Source organism: Micropterus salmoides, unplaced genomic scaffold (assembly GCF_014851395.1).
Source record: "Micropterus salmoides isolate LMB-PRFRI ecotype aquatic unplaced genomic scaffold, ASM1485139v1 Ms_hic_scaffold_20, whole genome shotgun sequence".
Classification (NCBI taxonomy): domain Eukaryota; kingdom Metazoa; phylum Chordata; class Actinopteri; order Centrarchiformes; family Centrarchidae; genus Micropterus; species Micropterus salmoides.
This window is the reverse complement of record NW_024041151.1, coordinates 4,089,345-4,111,574: the sequence shown is the minus strand read 5'-3', so window position 1 is coordinate 4,111,574 and position 22,230 is coordinate 4,089,345. Positions and strand designations below refer to the sequence as shown.

Below are 22,230 nucleotides of genomic sequence, written 5' to 3'. Positions count from 1 at the left end.
CGCCCTCGGGGTGGCTGTTAATAAACCTTGCAGTCTGCAGATCCCCCCCCCCCCCCCCCCCCCGTGCAAATTCAAGTCAGCAGTGATGCGCTTCAAACAAACATGTTATTTACGACGGCAGAAGTAGAGTCCTTCTCCTCTCGCTGCAGATCCAGACCACCAACAGAGGAATATGTAACAGAGAGAGTGAATACCGAATTAAAGCATAGGGCGGTCGTGCTTAAGCCCCGCTACATGTGCAGTGCAGTCTGTTGTGCTGCTGCGTTAAAACGAGCTGCAGATCAGGAGAATGAGCAGGCCAGAGACTTATTTATTTATCATGATACAACACAAGGTTGTACAACGAAATGAAAGATTTAATATGATCGCGATCCAAGCCAGTCGCAAAGAACGCAACATTTGACATTTTCAGAGGAGAACAGACGACCTGAGAGATTAAAGCGATGAAAGAATTTGGACTTGGGGATAATTGCGGAAACGCAAACTTTATTTTCATATGTACCTGACTACTGGGTGAAATGTTCAACCAAACATTTTGTGTTTGCAAGATTTAAATTTTGAGCTGCACAAACAGCTTTAAGCAGAGGAAAAAGTCACGGGATCCAAATAAAATGGAGAACTTAGACTCACTTGGATCTGAATATTGTCAGCAAGTCTGACTGTGTCTCTTGGGGATTTGAACCCTGCGCCTTCAGATCTGCAGAGTAGGTGACTTACTGACTGAGCTACTGGAGAGAAGCTGTTTGAGCTTGAATTGGAGGTAGTGACGTCACGTGTGCCCGACCCGGATAGTTTTGTCAGTTTGAACTTAAAACGCTTTCAGCAGTCAAGATGTTGGTGAGAAAATTCTTAAATAAATCACACATCGCAATTATTTTGATGACATTTGATCCAAAACTGAGCAAAAAAGAAAATGTTGTGCACACTGTACAAGTTACAGCAAGATACTGACCGATCTGAAAACCCTTTGAAAAACTTGAAATCGGCCATCTAGAGAATCTGTCTGTTGAGTTTGGTAGCCTTGACTTGTGGAGATAGAGATGTTAATTGAATTTGCTTGGATCCCTAATTATGAAATAAGATTAGATTTCATATGATGGATTATTACTGTTTATTATTATGCCAATATTTGAGTGCTTTAACACTTACAGTAAGAATAATGGCCAGTGAATTGTTCAATGTTTACAACTTTCTTTTTTTAAATCAAGTTTTCTGACAAAACTAATCGATAATAGAAGCAGAATCATCAGTTTATTTTAATTATGGATGGTTACAAATAGGCTATGTTTTAATACCGTAGCAACAAGTAAATAAATAACGTTTTAGAAATCAAATCTTTTGATTATTGTTTTCTGATCGAACTGATTCACAACCCTAATCTGAACACGTGGACGCACCTGCAGGATTTTGTAACATCAGCTAGTTGGGAGCCAATAGTATTAAACGCGCAGGTCACAAACACTGAGAACTGGACTTAACTGTGAAGCAGGAGAATTTGTGTTTTCACAGATTCTAGGTCTTTCATAATGAGAGTTTAACAAGGTAATTGAGCTCTGTGTGGGGGGAAAAAACAACAAATCAGACACACATTATTATTCAGAGCACAGTATATTTAAGTGTTTTGAAACATGTCTGGAGAGGATCTTGAACTGACAGCACGTCCAGGACAGATACTGCGTCATCTCTTAACAGCGTTCATTAACCACAGCTGAGTAAATTTGCCTTCGACAGAGTAGCCGGTGAAATCCGGCTTAAACTTTAACTTGCTGCTGCTTGTTAAGACTGTTAATTATGTTAGTTAAAATTAGAATTGCAGCTCTTGCAGTTTGTAAAATGAATGTTGTTTACAACGGGCACGTTGAGTAATAATTGAACCGTATGGCACTGGGTGTTATGAAACCTGGAGGTTTGTTTACATCCTGTGTGATCTCGTGACTGCTCGTGTTTGTTGGCCTTTCAGCCTTCGCTCTTGACACTTTCCCCAGATCCCAGCAGTAAACTTGCAGTGTTGTTACTGGTAGAAAATATGTGCGCCACACTGAAACAAAGAGATTTTTAAGAGTGGCGGAGAGTGCAGCGCGGAAACAGGGCTGCAGTGTAATCCGTGCGGGCAACTGCGCCTCGTCAGAGTACGTCCATTAAAGTGCTGGTTTTTGCCACTAAGTGTCAAAAATATGGAAAGGATCCCCACAGAGACGGACTTTTCTTTTTTTAGGCAGTAAGATCTTTTTTGTTTAACCAGAAACAGTCTCTGCATCGCTCTCACCAAAGCCACCAGACTCCCTTGACAAAAATAGTAATTTTACCTCCCTGGTTTACCGCTGCCTTGATCTGTTAGTTGGTGTTATTGTGTGAATTTGGTGTTTAAAAATCACACAGTAACACGTACAAACGCAAACAACAAAGTCCAGCAATAACACAAACTCACCGACCGAGGCAGCGGTAGACGAGCAACTCCTGTGTTCTGCAAGGTAAAATTACTGTTTTTATCAAAGCAGTCTGGTGGCTTTGACGAGAGCGACTGTTTCCGGTTAAACAAAAAGGATCTTACTCTTTTGTAAAAGAATTCTCTCTCTTTAGGGATCCTTTCTGTAATATTATCAGACACTTTTATTAACAATCTGAGCCTGTCAGCGGCAAAAACAAGCTCTTTAGTGGACGTACTTTATGTATAAAAAACCCATTTTAGGAGGGTTTGATTCTTCTCTTTGTCAAACCTGATAATAAACTGAATATCTTTAAGTCAGCGTCGTCATGTTTTCCGAGAAGAAGAGTTACTGAATACATAAAAGCATTGAGGTTCGACACTCTGCTTTAATTCAAAGATATTACAGCACACTGGCTTTGTGTTCCTTAGCGAGTGAAAAGTACCTTTACAGCATTAAGTGTGTCATCGTCAGTTAGAGGAATAACCTGTCAGCAGCAAACTCTCTGGATGAATGGCGTCCTTTGAGCACACCTTTTTGTTCCTCTTCACATCCAAGCCAGCGTTCTGCACAGGCGACGTGTTGTGTCTGAGCACTGACAAGTTTACAGAGACAAACTGTAGCTGACGTCATCTTCGGCACAGCTTTGCTCGGCGTCACGCCGCCCGCTGCCTGCAGCAGCAGTCGTCCATCACAGAGGAACGCGTCCAAATCTCTGTGTCAAGACAAGAAGCAAACACACACTCTCACAGGCGCTGTCTGGCCGAGCAGGACATCTAAACAGAGAAAGTATGATCTTTCATATCACAACAAATCCAGATTAGGATTAAAATCCAGCCACTTGATCTAGTTCATCCTCTTAATCCACGTCTGTGTGTGTGTTTGAGAGAGAGGGGGAGCTGCGATTCAGCCCCGACCAGGCTAAAAATACTGCTCTATATGTCTTAGTGTTTATCAGACATGATGAATGGTCTCATTAAACACGATAGAAGCAGGCAGCAGTGAAAAGTCGCTGAGAAGTGAGCAGCCAAGACAGGAAGACGTGGAGAGGAGGAGGGAGGGAACAGAAACATCTCCACCGAGCAGCTGACAGGACGTAAAGCAACAAAAGAAAAGAAAAGGGACGACGGCTGATGCGTTCTGTAGGAGAGGTTTTTTTAAAAGAGATGCAAGGGGAAAGCAGTGCCTGCGAATCTGTTACTACTTACTGTGTTCATTGTTATAAACCAAGGGAAGATCCTGAATGGGACAGGTGCATGCTGGGAAGTTAGTTACTGCAGTCAAGGATCTGATTCTAAATGAAAAATCAATAGAAAAGTTTTTATTCTCGACGATGGTGCAGTGGATAAGACACATGCCTTTGGTGCGAGAGACCCGGATTTGATTCCCACTGCGAGCAAGACCTTCAACATCTAGTTGCTCAAGAGGCGTGCGACCTCTGACATGTATAGCAATTGTAAGTCGCTTTGGATAAAAGCGTCAGCTAAATGAATTAATGTATATATATTTAAGTAGAAGTAACTGGTTCTACTTTTATTGTATTTTGTTCTTTTACATTCCTCTGTGATGACGTGCCACCCTGAATTAATAAAGGTATCTCTTATCTAAAATATGGCTCTTATATCCAACTTGATCTTCAAAAGAAGACAGTTGTCGGGGCATAAAACAAGTCGAGACTCGGTAGTCTAACAGTGCTGTCAGCTGTCAGTTCAAATCGAATCGTGACACCTCGACGCAGACGTGACACATTTTTAGGTTCAGTGCGACTTTCAGAGGATGGTGAATAAACGTTGATGAATCCACTTTGAAATCAAATGAAAGACGCTCCTCATAACTGCAGAACCTGCCTGAGAATCATCATGTTTTTAGGTTTCCTTCAGTATCACAGTTCCCAGCTCACAGCTTATTCAGCTACTATAAATGGTTTTCCAAAATTATCACTAATATAAGCAAAAACAAGTTGTAGCCCTCCTCTGGGGTTGTCTCAGTTTTGTGTGGATGTGTCAGACCTTTCTTAAAAACTCCCTGTTGTTTACTAATAGGTGAAAATAATGTATTTTCAAACACCCCGTTCTCACTTTCACGCTCTCTCCCCTCCTTGTTTCTCTGGCAGAACGTGGAGCTGCCGGACTCCTTCACTGCGGAGCTCAAAGATCTGCTGGAGGGGCTGCTGCAGAGAGACGTATCCAAGAGGCTCGGCTGCCAGGGCCGAGGGTACGACACACGCATACGCACTCTGCACACACGAGTTCACGTTGACCTCCGTCCCCGTAGCGGCGTTTTATGTCCGCAGGCGTGCGAATGAATTCATCAGTCAGATGTATTTTGCTAGATGTGCTCATTAAGGCTGTGACGACGGGACGAGGCGGACGTCGAGTGATCTGATAGAAGCTGAGTTCATAACTAATTTCATCAGCGCTGTCAGCTCACATCAGCTTATGAGCAAACCGGAGTGATGGATCACTGTCTGCTCTGGGTATTTTGGCTAAACAGCAGGATTGTGAGTGTTTGTCAGAGCGGCGTAATGTGGTCAACACTGCCACCTGGTGTACAGATGTAAACTAGCACATGACTGACCCCCCCCCCCTCTCTCTCTCATGCAGAGCCCCAGAGGTGAAGGAACACCAGTTTTTCAAAGGCATTGACTGGCAGCAGGTGTACCTGCAGAAGGTGAGTGACCCCAGAGGAAGTCTTTTTGTCTCAATATGGAGGACGGATGCGTATTTTGTGATAAACGGATAAAAACAAGATTTACAAATGTGTATGTTTCCAAAACGTAGGTCACATGACACTGGAATAGTCCATGTAAAAATATCTGAAAGCTTTATGTTCATGTTTATACCGTCGGATATATCTATTAAAATACTGATTTATTTAAGGAATGTTTTATTTATTTGTAAAATACTTTTACATTTGTTCAAATTAGTTGGTCTGTCCTTGTTAATGTGACCTTTATTCAGCTTTATTGGCATGAATGTATAACAGTATTGCCAAAGCTACATATAAATTACATAAGAACAATTAATTTCATACATTTCATTAAATAAGAAAATGAATTGTGTGTGTTGATAGAAAAAAAAAACTATATAAATAATGTGTGTGTATTCGTAAAAATAAAAGTAAATAAATAATACAGTGTGTGTGGGGGGGGGGGGGAATAGAAATATATTAAAAATTTAGATAAAGTGGCTAAAACCGTAAACGTGTGTGTATATTAATAGACAAAAAATAATAAATATTAATTCATTGAAAAAAATCTGATCAAACAATCAAAATAATAATTTTGTCTTAGTGATTTATATTTAGGGCATGAGGTCCCCCCCCTCTCTCCCTCTCTCATAAACACATTGAAACAGAGCCATGTGCTTATAGAAAAACTAAGGCATTGAAGTTAACTCTGCAACGTAACACTGCCCCCTGGCGATCAGATCAATCAATGTGAAAATAGAGACGATCGCCCTAATTTAAGAACACATTTGTAAATCTTGTCATGAAATATGCATTTGTCTAATTTCTCTCTATAGTTATTACACAAAACTGAGCCCAGCTTTGTATAAGTTAACGTTGTTGTTGGTTTTCAGTACTTGATTGAAATAGGTTTTTCTGGATGCTTTCTGAACTTCTGTATCAATTTAAACTAATTTTATTTGTTGTCTGGGCTTAAATATTAAGATTTAAAGGACCAGACGTTACGTACGTTTGAACGAATGAGAACATTGTGAGATTTGTTGCACGGGGTAAAACTACTCAAAGCAGCAAACCGCTTCACTTCTACAGACAATGCTACACCTACTAAAATACTTCCTCACGTGGTTCTGTGTCGTTATTTATCCCTTCTTGCTAGTTTAAAGCTTCCTGTGTTACTGAACGGAGGGTCAGCAGGAGATCAGCGACGTGACATTTTACAAACCAAAGTGCAGCTCTAAAGTGAATTTAGAATCTAAACTCAAATCAAGTATTGAACTTTTTCCCACTTAGTAGATGGAAGATCAAATAGAAAGTTTTTCATATGCATTCTGTGCAGTTTTTGGATGTTTTTCCTTCTGAACGTCTCAATACGGCATGAAAATCTGTTTGCAGACTCTTGAAACTTCATATCATTTTTTTGAATTGTAACACAAGAAGTTTTTTCACTTATAGGTCAGCGTCAGATTTCACCCGCCGATCTCGTCGCTGTAACACTAGCCAGGTCGTGAGTGAAGTTTCCCACCTCACCCTCATTCTTTAACCTACCGTGACACGACAACTCGTTTAACATGCAGGTACCAAAACGACGTCTCATTACCGAAGAGAAGACGACACCGAGCGTCGATCGTGTTCAGATTAGATTTAGATTTCTGGTGTGTGACTCAGAAACACACAGATGTACATTCACAGCTGTGAGCCCGTTTGTTCCTTCCTTAACAGAAGGGTTGTTAATGGTTTTACCAGATGTACCAAACCCCTTTTTAAAAAAAAAAAAAAAAAAAAGTTACGCTATCATGTTTCAGGTGGCGGGAAATGTCGTCCTGCTTCGTCACATCACGGGAAAATAAGGCAGACTTGATGTTCACTGTGACGAATTACTAAACCCGAGCTTCACGAGTGCCACAATCAATCTTTATCTGTCCCCGTAGGGAAGTTAGTTTACAGCAGGATCACGTAGGCATTTCATCGTACAGCACAGAGATAACTGATACACATTTACCCGGCGCCTTGCTACAGATTAGGAAAAAACACATTTACAGATCTGATATGCAACGACACGATGAGCTGTGGTGCGAAGTGATGCGATAAACGTGTAAAACCAGCGGTGTGGCACGTTTTTTAAAGACAGAACGTCAGCTGAAGTCGTGGCTCTCAGTTCTACAGTTCACTACAGACTGTCGCCTTGTTGTTTCGCTCACACTTGTTTGTCTTTCTCTTCTGCTCCTCCAGTACTCTCCTCCTTTAATTCCTCCCAGGGGAGAGGTGAACGCTGCAGATGCCTTCGACATAGGCTCTTTCGACGAGGAGGACACCAAGGGCATCAAGGTGAAGCTAACACACCTATACCCTGTATTTATTACCCACCCCTCTCTGTCCAACATGTCACTGAAACGATCGAGGATAAACGCGCAGCAGATTGTGGCGATGGGTAGAAACTCATCTCCACAATAGGGCTGCAGCTAATGATTATTTTTGTTGTCGACCAATCTGTTAATTATTTATTGGATTAGTCGACTAGTCACGATTATTTTGTCTATTATTTTACCTCCTAACCCTAATTAAACAATTTAACTAATTAAATATCTTTGAAGTGAATTACTGATCTCCAGCACACAGCTGTTACCATTAAGTGAACAAGTAATATACAAATATACATGACGACAACAGCAGAAAAAGAATAAAATAAAATAAATGTCAACTCTGTTTGAAGGCCAAAGAATAAAGATACGTCTTTAGCAAGGATTTGAAAGTGTCAGGAGTCGGCATTTCTTATTTCAACAGGTAAAGTGTTCCAAAGATTAGGAGCAGCTACTGAAAAGGCTCGGTCACCTTTAGTTTTTAGCCTGGATCTGGGGACATCGAGGAGCATCTGATTGGATGACCTCAGTGCTTTGACCGGAGTGTGTACATGTAAAAGTTCTGATAAACAAGAAGGTTCCAACCCGTTTTAAAATTTAAAAGTAAGACAAGTAGTAAAATCTTAAAATCAATCCTAAAGCGCACAGGAAGCCAGTGGATTGAGACTAAAACAAGGGTAATGTGCTCGGGCTGTTTAGTTCCAGTTAGAAGTCGAGCTGCTGCGTTCTGGACTGACTGTAACCGACGGAGAGACGACTGAGCCGCTCCAACATACAGAGTTATAGCAGTCTAGTTGAGGCGTTTTAAATGCATGGACAAGAGTAGGCTCCTCCTGTAATTCACTGATTTATTATTGCACTTAATGTTTGCTAACACAACTAAAAGAGCGTTCTCTTAGCCAGAACTGTGGAGATAACAGCCAAAACAATAAACTCACGATCTGATTTATTGCCAAGTAGGTTTTAAAAAATCTTTGCTAAAAAGATAAAGATTTTTGCTTTCTAACTATAGAAAATAAAAGCAAATCACACCTGTACACTAACAATGTCTGTTTAGAATAAGAAAGCAACAGCCCCCTTTCATATACTACTCTTGTAGTTTATTTTTCCAAAGTGCTTATAAGTGGAGAAAGTTCTGTAGGCGACATCACGAGCCAGATGTTTCTTGATTTACTTTAAAATGTTAAACCTTTACTCCGATTGTAACGACAGAATAACAGCGGTACGAACATTCAAACTATCCCACCACAGTTGTGGCCTTTCCTCTGCTGCTCTGTTGCTGCTGCTGCAGTGGTCTGAGTAACCGGCACCAGGGCGCTCTGTGGGAGTGACCGGCTGGCTGGCACCACTACTAACCTCGTGGGCGCTTGTGGAGCTTCTCAAGCCCAAAAACGTTTGAGCACATTTTGGATTCGCCATCAACTTTGGTAAAACTTGCTGATATTGAAGTTCTACACAGCTGATTTCTCGCCTCAACAAAACAATGTCCAGTTTCTTCAGTTTTTGAAAATAAAGCAACTCGCTGGAAACCTGTGAAATGAATTTTGTATGCAGCACTGATCCTCCTTTTTTCACATTGATGGACAAATGTTGGCTCCAGTGAGAAGCTGCAGCTGGTCGTAGCACTGATCAGTCATATTCATTATACAGCCATAAAAACACAGTACTTTGCCGCGCTGTCCAGCATCTCTGAACTGATCACTACATGCTAACAGGGAGGCCTGCTTCTTTAAATATATAGATTATTTCCCGTGTATTACTTTTGTGATGTGTGCAGTTAAAGGCAGGTTAATGCATCGAGGCTGCGGAAGTGTCGCAGAGGAAGGAAAGGATCGCTGAGCTTCCTCTTTGACCAGGTTTTAGTTTGTACTTCCCAAATCATATGGAAAGTTTCTGATCATTTAATAACATTATTTTTACTATAAGTAAAACTCTTTAACAGTAAGCATTGGCAGTTTGGAAAGAAGTCATTCAAACAGCATGTAGTTGTTTTCTTCCTGTGATTCTTAGTTTTTCCTGGAGCAACAGATTCCTCCTTCATTAACGTGAATGTGGCTGCAGTAAGAGTTGTTCACCCCCTGATACTCGCAGAGAAACAAAAGACAAATGTTTGTTTACATTTCCCCAGACACTGATTAGATAGAGAGACGGATAGACAGATGGAAAGATACTTTATTCATCCCCGAAGGGAAATTTGTAGTGTTGCAAAAGCAGCGGTTTACATAAAAATAAACGAACCTCAACAGTTACAGAGACACACAACTAACACAAAACAAAAACTAAAAAATATAAAGAAATAAAATAAAGTTAACACATTTTTTTAAAAGTATGTTGGATATAAGAAGTAAAAAGATTTACGAGTTTGTGTATCTGTGCACATGAGTGTAGAAGTATTTGCATTGTGCAGTCAGGAGAAATAAGTCTTGTCATTAACACAATATAAATAATCGCTGTGTGATGATGTGAGAGCGATAAGATGCGGGAAGTCAGAACAAAAGGATCGTTTGTGTCTGCGAGTCAACAAATAACACCGGATTCTTTCTTACAGTGACAGTAAAGATAAACAGCCTGCTCTGATGGATATAAATCGATAGTCATTTATAAATGTAATTTATTCCAAGAATTCGCAGCAATTTATTCAAAGGCCATTTTCCTGAGCTCAGAATGGGCTTGAGGAATTTCTAAGACTAACCACTCTCTGGAACATGTCTGATAACCACAGACTTTCCAATTTATTTTAGTGGTCAGTTAGCTGAGAAGTTTATGCGTTATCGCCTTTATAGACGAATAATAACCAGTGACCGGTTCTCCTGGCGACCCCGCTAGTGAGTATAGAAGACAATTTTGTGTTGAAATTGGCGCCAGTAATAAACCGCAAGGCAGCATGATAAACTGCATCAAGAGGTTTACAGTAAATCGCCATCGTCAAGTACAGACATGAAAGCCGCTTCTACAATGTCAAATCTATGCTGATGAGACTGACCTGATTTATTTCTGTCGAAGAAACCAATCTTAACTCTTAGCTTCCTCACCAAAGATGTTCATCCAGCATACTTGGGTGAGGAAGCTAAGAGAACACGTTCTATAATTTTAAAAGCTCCAAAAAATGTCAGATCCAGATATCTGTAAGAGTTGATATGTACAAAAAAAAACTTCACTTGAATGATGTGATGATTCTGCTGCTGCCGAGAAACCTTCGTATTTAAAGGAATTGTTGGACATTTTTAGGAAATCCGTCCACATGCTTTCTTGGTGAAAGTCTCTGCGTTAACTACGGAGCTATAGTCGAGAGATGGTTAGCTTAGCTTAGCATAAGTACAACATTAGCCTGTTCTCAGAGGAGTTATTGAACGTCCTGCACCTTCTCTCTCTCTCTCCCCGTCTGTCCATCCTGTAGCTGCTGGACAGTGACCAGGAGCTGTACAAGAACTTTCCTCTGGTCATATCGGAGCGCTGGCAGCAGGAAGTGGCAGAGACGGTCTACGAGGCGGTCAACTCGGACACCGACAAGAACGAGGCTCGCAAGAGGGCGAAGAACAAGCAGCTCGGCCACGAGGAGGGTAAAGATAACCGCGAGGAAAATGATCATGACTGGCGGCAAACGCATAAATCCTCGATGTTCTAACCATGTGTGTCCGTGTGCAGACTACGCCTTCGGAAAGGACTGCATAATGCACGGCTACATGTTGAAGCTGGGGAACCCGTTCCTGACCCAGTGGCAGCGCCGGTACTTCTATCTTTTCCCCAACCGTGTGGAGTGGAGGGGCGAGGGCGAGTCACGGGTGAGTTTACCCCTCGTCATGTTTCGCTCTGTGTGTTTATGTTAACGTGTAAAGAGAGGGATAACTACTGTCAGAGTGTGAACGTTGTCTGTCTGTCTGTCTGTCCCGACGCCACACTGAAGGGGAAGTGGCGAAAACATTTTAAAAAGCAGAACGACGAGGTGAGTGTTAACGCCATGGTTCGGGGTCCCTGCTGTGTCCTCAGCGTCCCTGCTGTCTTTGTCCACAAGGTGTTTAGAGCCGTAGTCCACCTCCCTGCTTAAGACTCAGTAGTGTGCTTCAGTCTTTTTATCCCTCTTGAGACGGGAAGAGCCGCCGTGGGAGGCGTTCAAGTGCAGGAACTCAGAGCAGCTTTCTCCTGGGGAAAGTCAAAAGCAAGTCGGTGGAAGTCTTTTTACTTTTAAAGCTGTGTTAACCCTTTGAGTCCTGTCTGACGTAAAAACGGCGAATGGATCACATTTATATTGCTCTTTTAGAGAGTGCAGTGATTGTTCAAAATGTGCGTCTGCCGTTTGTTTCACCTACAACCAACCTGCGATAATGACAAAATAACAACGGCGGAGATGCTGCTAGATATTCAGCGCTTCCTTAGAATGTCATAAAAACATTTCAAAGCATTCGTTTCTAACGTTTATCAAACCTGCCAGTAAGTCCGTTTAAACAAGGAACCACCACATTGGAGCCCCGTCCTCGCAGAGCGGCTCGCACTGTACTGTAATTAGTCAAAATGTATTAATTCTGAACGTGTCGCGAGTCCAAATTGTACCAAATGCGACACTGCACTCCCTTTGGTCCGCAGCAACCGCCTCGTGTGAGGTTGATTCACGCAGAGATTCCTGTCTTTATTAGAGAGATTAGCACCAGAGGGAAGACTGCCCCCTACTGGCCCACCAACACCTCTTCCAGCAGCAGCTTAGTTTTCCCAGGAGGTCTCCCGTCTAGTGCTAGCCAAGCCCCAACCTGCGTAGCGTCAGTTATTCAGCAGGAACAGGTTCACGTTGGTTGTGCTGCCTGCCAGAACATAACATCCATAAATCCTTTTAGCCTTATAATGTTTATAGGTTTTCTACAGAATCAGCAGTAATCCAGTGAATACTGTCGGTCTGACCTGCACTTACTATCCCATGAGCCTGTTAATTAAAGAGGTCATGTTATGCTCATTTTCAGGTTCAAAATCTTATTCAGGGGTTGTACCAGAGCAGGTTTACATGGTTTAATTTTCAATAAACACCATATTTTTCTGTCATACTGCACATTGCTGCAGCTCCTCTTTTCACCCTGTGTTGAAGGCTTTGTTTTAGCTGTGGAGTGATACATCTCGTCTCTACGTGATCTTTGTTGGGAGTTGCTCATAGACTGGATATAAGAAGTGGACGTAGTCATCGTGACATCACCTGTTGGTTTGTGGACTGTAGTTTTGAAGCCTCGAGTTATTCAGGTTAACCGTCATTTTAACAGGGCTGATAAACTTTGTGTAGCGAACAAGAGTCTTAAAACTAATTGTGCTCACCAGAGAAAGTGAACAGCCGACTCCTAATAAGCTTTTACCAAAGGCGCTGGTTAAATTTACACAGTGCCGAGGGTACGAGTCAGTCTAGCCTGATTGACAGGTCGCCATGGTAACGACTTGTCAATCATAGATAATCCCGCCCTGAAACATACTCTGCTTTATGGTCTGTTTTCCTCTAAATGGGACCATAATTTACTAAATGAACATCATGCTGTGTTGAAGAAGACTTGAAACTAGTGACTGAGACCATAAACTCATCAGGAAAGAGTTTACTGAGGGAATAAATCAGCTGAGAAGTAGAAACATTTTACCATCATTTCAAATGCTTTGCAACCAGAAGAGTCGCCCCCTGCTGGTCGTTCAATAGAATGCAGGTTTAAGGGACTTCCGCATTAGCATCAGTTCTCTGACCGGAAGCTTCCCTCTTGGAGTTGCACATGCTCAGTTCCTAGTTAAGGACTACTAGCCAATCAGAAGCAGAGAAGGGCGGGTCAGCAAGAAGCCAGTAAACAGCTTTGATTCAGCTGTACGTGTTGCCGACCAGCTTGGCAACATGGACTGGAGCGAGAGTTTCAGAGCGGTGAGTTATTAATCTGTATCCATAAAGTTTTAACTGAGCTCTGTCTCTACATCACAGGAACAACTTTATGTCCACTGACTGCCTGGAGGGTAGCTAGTGTTTGGAAGGGAGAGGAGAGCTGTGTGCTGCAGCTCACTGTGTTTCCACCGGTGTTTTTGAGGCCGTGTCAGAGTAGCCGCTTGGCGAGCGTTATGACGTGCATTTTGCTGTGACTTCAGAAGGATGAAAGGGAAGCGGCTGGACTACAAACGAGCTGTTTGCTGCAGTTCAGAGCAGAGTTTTCTGTGGGAGATGGGAACTCCCTTTGGGCTTTTTCACTTTGCAAACCTGTTACATGCACAAAAAAGGAATATAACTCAATAAAGGAGAGGGGAAAAGACAAAAAGCAGAATATGACCACTTTAAGGGAGTGAAACTCTTGGTTTTAAGGGTTAATAATGTTTTTTAATACCAGCATCTTAATTGAAACCTTTTAAATGCACAGGCCTGATGATAAATATTCAAGGCCTGCCTGCTGCTGTCATATTACCTTTTCTTTATAGGGAGTAAAGTCTTAGTTCTGCAGTAACTGTCCTTAGTAATCAGTTCCGCCTCGACGCTTCACTGTCTGTATTCTGCTCTTCCCCTCTGCTCGTTTTTGACTTGTCAACTTTGTTCACAGCAAAACCTGCTGACGATGGAGCAGATTGTGACGGTGGAAGAAACGCAGGTTAAAGACAAGAAGTGCATCCTGCTGCGCATCAAAGGAGGGAAGCAGTTTGTGCTGCAGTGCGAGGTAGGACCGCCGAGCCGCTCTCTGGATCTCTGTCGGGCGAGAGAACGACAAAACGGCTGATCCCTTTTTTGTTTGTTGTTTTCTGTCCGCAGAGCGACCCGGAGTTCGTGCAGTGGAAGAAAGAGCTGACCGAAGCGTTCACAGAAGCCCAGAAGCTGCTGCGCCGGGCCCCCAAAGTCATCGGGAAAGGCCGGGCCGGCGTGGTGGAGCTCTCCAAACCTCCCCTCACACACCGCAACAGCAATGGCCTGTGAATACACACACACACATATATATATACACACACACACACACACTTTGACACACACACACACACTGCATCCCCCCTCCTCATCAGCTGCAGGACGTTTGCCCCGACTCCCTCCCACGACGCCTCGCAGCGTGTGATGGACCACGCCCACCAGCCTCTTACCACCACACGCACACACACTCTGAACACGACGACCAATCATAGGCGTGATATAGTTTTTGTTGTTTTTTTTGTCTGCCACGGGACGTTGCCAGTTTGCCGAGAGGAAGAAAGGATGAGTCAGCATGTGAAGAACCTCTGCATGAATGTGTCGAGGACGGACGAGCCCGTCTTTCTACCTTTCCCCGCTCTCCTCCTGCACCGCCTCCACCACCTCCTCGCCCTGTTTGAACCAGAAAATCTGAAAGGGGGCGGGACTCCGGACTCCTCCACAAACCCTCACAGAGCTAAAGATCCGGTCAGCTTTGCTGTTGGCCGGCTGAGCAGCGCCCGCCCTCTCTGAGGTGACAACACCGAGCTTTAGCGAGGAATGTATTTCTTCGAGAGGAAAAACAAAGTAAAAGGCTGCTCCCCTGGTCCCCCCCCCCTCTGTAACCATTCCTCCCTTCGTTACTGACGTGCGTAAAGTGCCAACATCAGTATTTACTTGTCACCTGAGCACTCAGGAGGACCTGCCTGCTCGCCGGCTTGGTGGCGTTTGCGGGCCGGTGGCGGTTTGATCATTCCAACTTATAAAAACAGGAAGTACAAGGACCGCAGACTCTTTCACATTGGCTCTTGTACAGCCAGTTACCATAGAGACAGAGATCCCGTTGGTTGGCAAACCTGCAGCCTGTTGCCGAGGGAAACCATGAAGACTGGTCTACCTGGGGATCTGGGTTTAACCACCTGGTTGTACCGGTTGTGTATGAAGGCGACGGCTCGCGGGAGGCGGAGGAGGAGCGACTCTGAGTGTATATAAGCAGCCTTTCTCTGTGCACCTCCAGTGTTTTAACGTGTTTGCATATTCGGGGACTTCTCTGTCTGCCTGTTCGTGAATCTGTCCTGGCTTTTTAAGGGGGGCGGGAAGATGAGGAGGAGGAGGTCGGGGGGGGGAGGGAGGGAGGACAGGCTTTCAGTCGCTCGCAGCGCTGCATTACCTCAGTCGGACTGTGTCAGTTTGAGTACGTGGAGGTCGAGCGCCTCTGTAAGGGCCAAATGTCTGTCTGTCATCGTCCCGCTCGCTCATGTTCATCCTGTAGGTTTACAGTTTCAGTCACGCGGCGGCGGCTGTAATGTTGGACGGTGTGTGTGAACGCAAGGAGGAGAATGAAGAAGTCGAGCTGAAGCTAATTAAAAGGAGAAATCCTCCCTCAGACGCACCAAACTGTCACGGAGGCATTTCCACAGATCATCTCTGGGTATTTTTTTTCCTTTATTGAAGAGTTGATGATTTTCAGTTTTTTGCACTCTTCCTTTTCGTCATCCTGTTAGTTCTGTGCTGCTTGAGTCGACCTCCATTTCCCAGAATGCCTTAGGACAGCCTGCAGGTAGAAAGAGCAAATGGTAAAGAAGTTTTTCAGGATTTTCGTCATTGATTGATTAATAATTTGGTCTTCAAGGTACTGAAAGACGCCTATTATAATCCCGAGGTGATTTATTCAATTGCTTGTTATCACGTGACAAAAAAGCTTCACATTTCAGAAGCCAGATTATTAGTTTGGCATTTTTGCAAACCTGTACCCGCTGCGCCTGAATCGAAACCCACCCTGTTTGGATTTATTAGCGAGCAGAGAAACGTTTTCTCATTTAATCGATAAAATTGGTGTTTAACTATCCATATTCTAAGATAAATGAGCGTCCAGTACAGCAGCTAATTCGTGAAAATTACCGTTTGGTTAAAATCAAATCCCCAGATTTGTGTTAACGAGCAGCGAGGTTAAAATGAGTTGAAACCTCCCGCTCCTGTCACTTCGGGCGGTCGTAGCAAAGAAAAACAGACATCGAGCGTTTCACAACCACTTTAAACGATTGTCACCATCATCACTACGTATGTCATTAATAGCCGTAAATAAGTGGTGCTTGAGCTCATCTGACAGGATTTTGGCAGCATGTCAGACTAAAACTATTGGGACCCTTCATGCTTCTAACAAACTTAAACATTTTACGATTTATTTGTTAGCACGCAAAAGCGATACAGCCCCCGTGCGGCGTTACCGGCGTGCTGTTTACGCTTCTGCAACGTCCACCACCTCCTCTGCTAACCTCACCTCTCAAACTTACGCTTCTCGACTCGCCTCAGTCGCTGCAGACGGTGACATTTACAATGTTTTAAATGCGTGACCGTCCCTGTCTACACTTCCGAGTGACGTTATGATCCAAGGCTGGATTTTTAGTTTTTACAAATGTCAGTGTGATTTTAAATGGATCTTACGCTGCATTCATGACGCATCAGGTTTATCGTAATTACCAGCGTCGGCGCCTGAGTCGTTAGTGCGAGACAGAAACTTCAATTTTAGATTGAAGTCGGAGTGAAACGGTAGTTAAAGAGTCTTAATCGTGTGAAATGTGGCGAACTTCTGAGCGAGAGCTTTGATTGGACCTCCCGTCACCCGCGCTGTTGTATCACGAGGACGAAGGAGAAACAAATAAATGAAACCTCGATGGCAGTCATGGGAAGTCTAGACTGAGTTCCTGCAGGCTGAAATGTGTGTGTGGGGTTTATAAGGTGGAACGCTGAGCTAGAACCACAAATCACACTTACTTAACAAATGAATGTAAACGCCGTCACATCGTCACAAATATTTGGATGTTTCAAACCTAAAAAAAATTCAAATATAACGAGATAACTCAACAATTAGCAGATTTATTATTTTGCTGTCTTTAAGGCTCCAGCAAGTCTGATCTAAAAACACACAGCCGGAGTCCGTCAGTCAATTAAAGTTAAATCTAATGAACGTGGTGCTATGCTGTCAGTACGTAGTATTTTTTATTTATTTTTTTTTAGCCCTCGCAGCAAATTACAGTTTCAGGAACAAAGTGTGTCGTCCGCAAAGCTAAACGAGCTGCTAGCAACAAAACAACTCTAAACTTTATTATGAACAACTCTGCCGTCATACAAAAACATTTCCCCGTCTTATCCAACTCCGGCTCGTCAGAAAGAAGCTCTTTGACTCTAAAGCAGCGGTTCTCAAACTGTGGAGGTGCAGAGCCACTTCGCGGGGGGGTCGTGGATGTTGAGCGGACCTACAGCTGCATAAACAAACACAAGGCTATTTAGCTATCCTGAATCTTGTTTATTTTAATCACCTGTATTGTTACTGATTGATAAAAATGAAATCTGCTTTTGCTGGGGCGGGTGGGGGAACTTTTTTTTTTTTTTTTTGCTTCTAAAGAGGGACGTGGCAGAAAAAGTTTGAGAACCGCTGCTCTAAAATAACACTTTCCGGTTGTTTCTCCGCGTCGCTGCTCGTACCAGGATGGCAATACGTTAAGTGTGATCGCATAAAGCAGTCGACCGATTTGGGTTTATCAAACGGCCGATATTCAGAGAGCAGATTAATCGGTCACACTCGCCCAGTCACCTGCAGGAAGAAGACAAACATGCATCAGTGTATTTAAAGTGTTTCAGGGTGGAGTTTCCCTCTAATTTATGATTTTATGTACCTTAAACGACACAGGTCAGATGAGGTGAAACGTTTTGTTTTTTTATCGGGCCTTTTTACGGCGTGCACAGAGTCATAGCGGTGAAGAAGAACGCAGCAGCGAGCAGACGGAGGATTTATTCTTATTCTTATGATTATTATTGTTGGATACATAGATTAATTTCAGGGGTTTTACTTTTCATGCAGTAGTGTCCTCGCCTGTGACGTCCAAGCATTCCCGGAGCTGCAACGTGTTTGACCTACAGTAAAGGTTGATTTAAGGGTGCATTGCGATGGTTCTTCTATTTTATTATTTTTTTTGTAGCCTTTACCAGTCAGGGGGAGATATTATCGTCTTATAAAGAAATGTTGTCACCTCTCAAGGTGTCTTTTATTTTTGTAAACCAAAATGGTTTTTGTTTTTATTGACGTTTATGTTGTTGCACCTTTTTTTTTTTTTTTTTTGCCCAAATGTGTTACTTAATAGTTGTTAAATGTGCCAAATAACTGTTGCTGATTGAGTGGAACCAATGGGAAGCCAACCTTTGTCTGAACTCTTTGACCCTCCTCACCGCCAGACTCAAGCAGAATAAAAAACACACACTCAAGTTCACACACACAAAGTCTCGCGGTGGAAGTTTTCGGTGGAGCCTCTGAAGGGGTTTGAACCTGTGACCAAACGAAGACGCGTGTGTGTGTGTGTCCACTCTCGACTCGTGGCTGAACGTTTCCTTTCACACTGTGTTTATGTCATGTGAGTGTGTGTGTGTGTGAGCATACGTGCGCTTCATTATCGCTTTGTATGTCTCAAGCAGTGGATTCTCTCTTTTTTTTGTTTGTTTGTTTTTTGGGATACACAGATTCTCTGCTCAAACACGCTCAACACAAGACAATTTTAACAAAAAAGGATGGCGTTATAGGAAAAAATAAATCAAAGTATATATAAATATATGTGTATATGAAATGACAAAATGCTCTAGGTTTATTTAAAAGATTTAATGTAGAAAACAAAATGAAATTGTTCAGGGGAGGTCGGGGGTTTTGATGTGAGTATAATTGTTTGTGGTGAAGACTTCAGCTCAAATCTTGCACATAAAGACTTTAGATATTGTACCTGCGAGTTCCAGATGATTATTTTTGTTTGAATACAGGACTCTTTGCTCTTTCATATTTATTGCGTGTGTGGGGAGCTCTCTCGCTCCGTCTCTCCTCCACGTGTCCGAGCCTCAGCCGAGCGCTCGCTGTAGAAAAAAAAAACCCTCCGGTTTGACACCCATCAGAAACTCTCATTGTTTTTCATATGCCACAGACAAACACAAGTACTACTGGCTTTGGAATTATTATTGCCATTAAGGTTATGATAATACTGATATATAATTGATAACATTATTCAATGATTATTATTAAATTTATTCTATTTCAATGATTTGTTTTGTTTTTGGAGACAGGTAGGAAGTTGCGTGTTGGACTGCTTGTAAAAACAGTTCATGAATAAAAATCCTTTTTCCGTGTTGCTTCGTGTCACATTTGCTTTTTTTTTTGCGAGCTTGTAACAGCTAAATAGAAGATATTGTAAAGTGTGTGTGTGTGTGTGTGTGTATGTATATTGTGTGTGTGTGTGTGTGTGTGTGTGCATAAGATTTAAAAATTATTGTCTTTCGGGACCCCTGTAAACTTCACTTAACTTAAATTTAACATTTGAAGGGGCTTTTTCCACAGTGAATACTTTTACTTTTGACAAGACATTTTGCCTGAAGAAGTCATATTGTGCTTTTTTCCCTTTACTTTTTTGTGTTTTAATCTTTTTTGTGCATGTAATAGGTTTGCAAAGTCCAGCCCAAAGGGAGTTCCCATCTCCCACAGAGAACACTGCTCCTGAACTGTCCAGCCTTTACTTCACTAACATACACTACATTGCCAAAGGTTTTCGCCTGCCTTTACAAGCACATGAAGGTTAATCCCATTCTTAATCCGTAGGGTTTAATATGGAGTTGGTCCACCCTTTGCAGCTAGAACAGCTTCAACTCTTCTGGGAAGGCTGTTCACAAGGTTCATTTGTGAGGTCAGGCAGAGATGCTGGACGAGAAGGCCTGGCTCGCAGTCTCCGCTCTAATTCATCCCACAGGAGTTCTGTCGGGTTGGGGTCAGGACTCTGTGCAGGCCAGTCAAGTTCTCCACACCAAACTCGCTTATCCATGTCTTTATGGACCTTGGCACAATGCAGTCAGGCCAGTACCGTTCTCCTGGCTCGTCCATTGGATTGTGAGACAGAGAAGCGTGATTGGTCACTCCAGAGAAGACGTCTCCTCTGCTCTACTGTCCAGCGGCGGCGTGCTTTACACCGCTGCATCCAACGCTTTGCATTGCACTTGGTGATGTAAGGCTTGGATGCAGCTGCTCGGCCATGGAAACCCATTCCATGAAGCTCTCTACGCACTGTTCTTGAGCTAATCCGAAGGCCACGCCACGTTTGGAGGTCTGTAGCTGTTCTGCATGCACTGACCCTGCTCTGTGGCCTACCACTTCATGGTGGAGGTTCTGTTGTTTCCAATCTCTTCCACTTTGTTAAAATACCACTAACAGTTGACTGTGGAACATTCAGTAGTGAGGAAATTTCAGGAATGGACTTATTGCACGGGTGGCAGCCTATCACGGTACCACGCTTGAAGTCACTGAGCTCGTGAGAGCGACTCATTCGTTCACAAATGTTTGTAGAAGCAGTCTGCAGCCTAGGTGCTTGATTTTATCCACCTGTGGAAGTGATTGGAACAGCTGAATTCAGTGATTCGGAGGCATGTCCCAAAACCTTTGGCAATACAGTGTAGCTGGATCACTTTATAACGCTTCATAATGCACGCCTAGCGGCTAGTGTGACACGCAGTAGTCCTTACTAGGTACTGTGCATGTGCAGCTCCCAACAGAGTTCCAATAGAAGTGAGATGCTTCACTCATTAGCTAAAACAAAGCGTCCAACACGGTGAAAAGAGGAGCAGTACCTGTTCTGGCACAGCCCCTAAATAGGATTATAAACCTGAAAAGGAGCATAATATGACCTCCAAATGTACTTTTACTCAAGTATAATTTCATATAAGAGTTCCGGTATTGTCTCTTTTTTTCCTGTTAAGATTTGTTTTTATTGAAAAATGCTGAATTTACAGGGCAACTGCGACACATAAGATACTCCAACATTGCCATCCGGGCGTGAGAAACTAACTTGTTGTGTTTTGACCTTGTAACGACCTGCCGGGGACTTAAGGTGGAAAAATAGCCTTCTTTACATTTAAGCAGAGCTGTAATGTAACTGTTGTAAGAAAAGTGCACAACATGTATACAGCACTAACTCAAGTATGTACAATAGTAATGACATATTACTAATAATAAACTGAACCTATTGCAGTGGGAATAAATGTATAAGGTAACTATTGTATAATGGCATTAGTTTTAATCATGTGCAGTAATTGAGGATTTGACATCCAGAGGTGCTTCAGCTGCTGCTCCTCAGACGGTAAGTGACGAAGGGAGTGGGATTAAATGTAGTACAGTATGTGTTCTTTAGCCAACAGTTAATCCACAATGAGAGACTGCTGCTCTGCAAACACTTAAGAGACGTAGAGCTTTTAATTCGACTGTAGACACTCAAGGTTAAACGTTCTCGGGAAGATAAAGAACTATTTGTTTGTTTTTCAATTAATAGCCCGGGCTTTTATTTGCTTCAATAACTAAACTCACCCGGCCTTTATTTGGGATAGGCGTCTAATTCCTTTTGCACAAAACTCGTGCTCAGCAAAGATGGGAAATAGGCTTCTATCCAACTGTTTATTTCAATCAGTATACTCGTCTTATCGGCAAATCTGAATTGTTTCCGTAAAATAAACTGAACAATGACATTGTGGAGAATCTAACCAATCTTTTGATGTGTTGCATGTCCATATTGACAAAAGCTTAAACATTTCTTTTTGTATTTGCGATCTAAGCAGCTTAGCTCAAGCAGGCGACCCGGTGGGCTTCAAGAGGTTTTATACATCCAAAGAACTAAAAACCAGACCAGGCTTCTTATTGAGACCTGCGTTTATTTGTCAAAACGTCTTGTAGCCTTGCCAGGCCAGTTAAAGGGTCAGGCACTAATTGGGACTTTAATTGAAGTTTTACAGTATTTTACTTGTGTGAACACACTACTAATAAGTTTCCCGCCAATAAAGCTCCAATCCATTGAACTGTTGGTCCTCTTAAGCGTATTTT

The 22,230-nt window shown here is 42.8% G+C and overlaps 1 protein-coding gene across 2 annotated transcripts in view; it reads left to right on the top strand.

Annotated features, from left to right (window-relative positions):
- grk3 (G protein-coupled receptor kinase 3) overlaps positions 1 to 19,504 on the top strand; it is a 77,017-nt gene extending 57,513 nt beyond the window's left edge. For both annotated transcript variants that reach the window (XM_038734140.1, XM_038734141.1), the window contains exons 15-21: positions 4,540 to 4,640; positions 5,030 to 5,096; positions 7,344 to 7,439; positions 10,869 to 11,031; positions 11,117 to 11,253; positions 14,005 to 14,118; positions 14,211 to 19,504. In XM_038734140.1, coding sequence (XP_038590068.1) covers positions 4,540 to 4,640; positions 5,030 to 5,096; positions 7,344 to 7,439; positions 10,869 to 11,031; positions 11,117 to 11,253; positions 14,005 to 14,118; positions 14,211 to 14,372 — 840 coding nt within the window. In that variant the 3' untranslated portion in view covers positions 14,373 to 19,504. The remainder of the gene's footprint in view (positions 1 to 4,539; positions 4,641 to 5,029; positions 5,097 to 7,343; positions 7,440 to 10,868; positions 11,032 to 11,116; positions 11,254 to 14,004; positions 14,119 to 14,210) is intronic.
- The last annotated feature ends 2,726 nt before the right edge of the window (positions 19,505 to 22,230 follow it).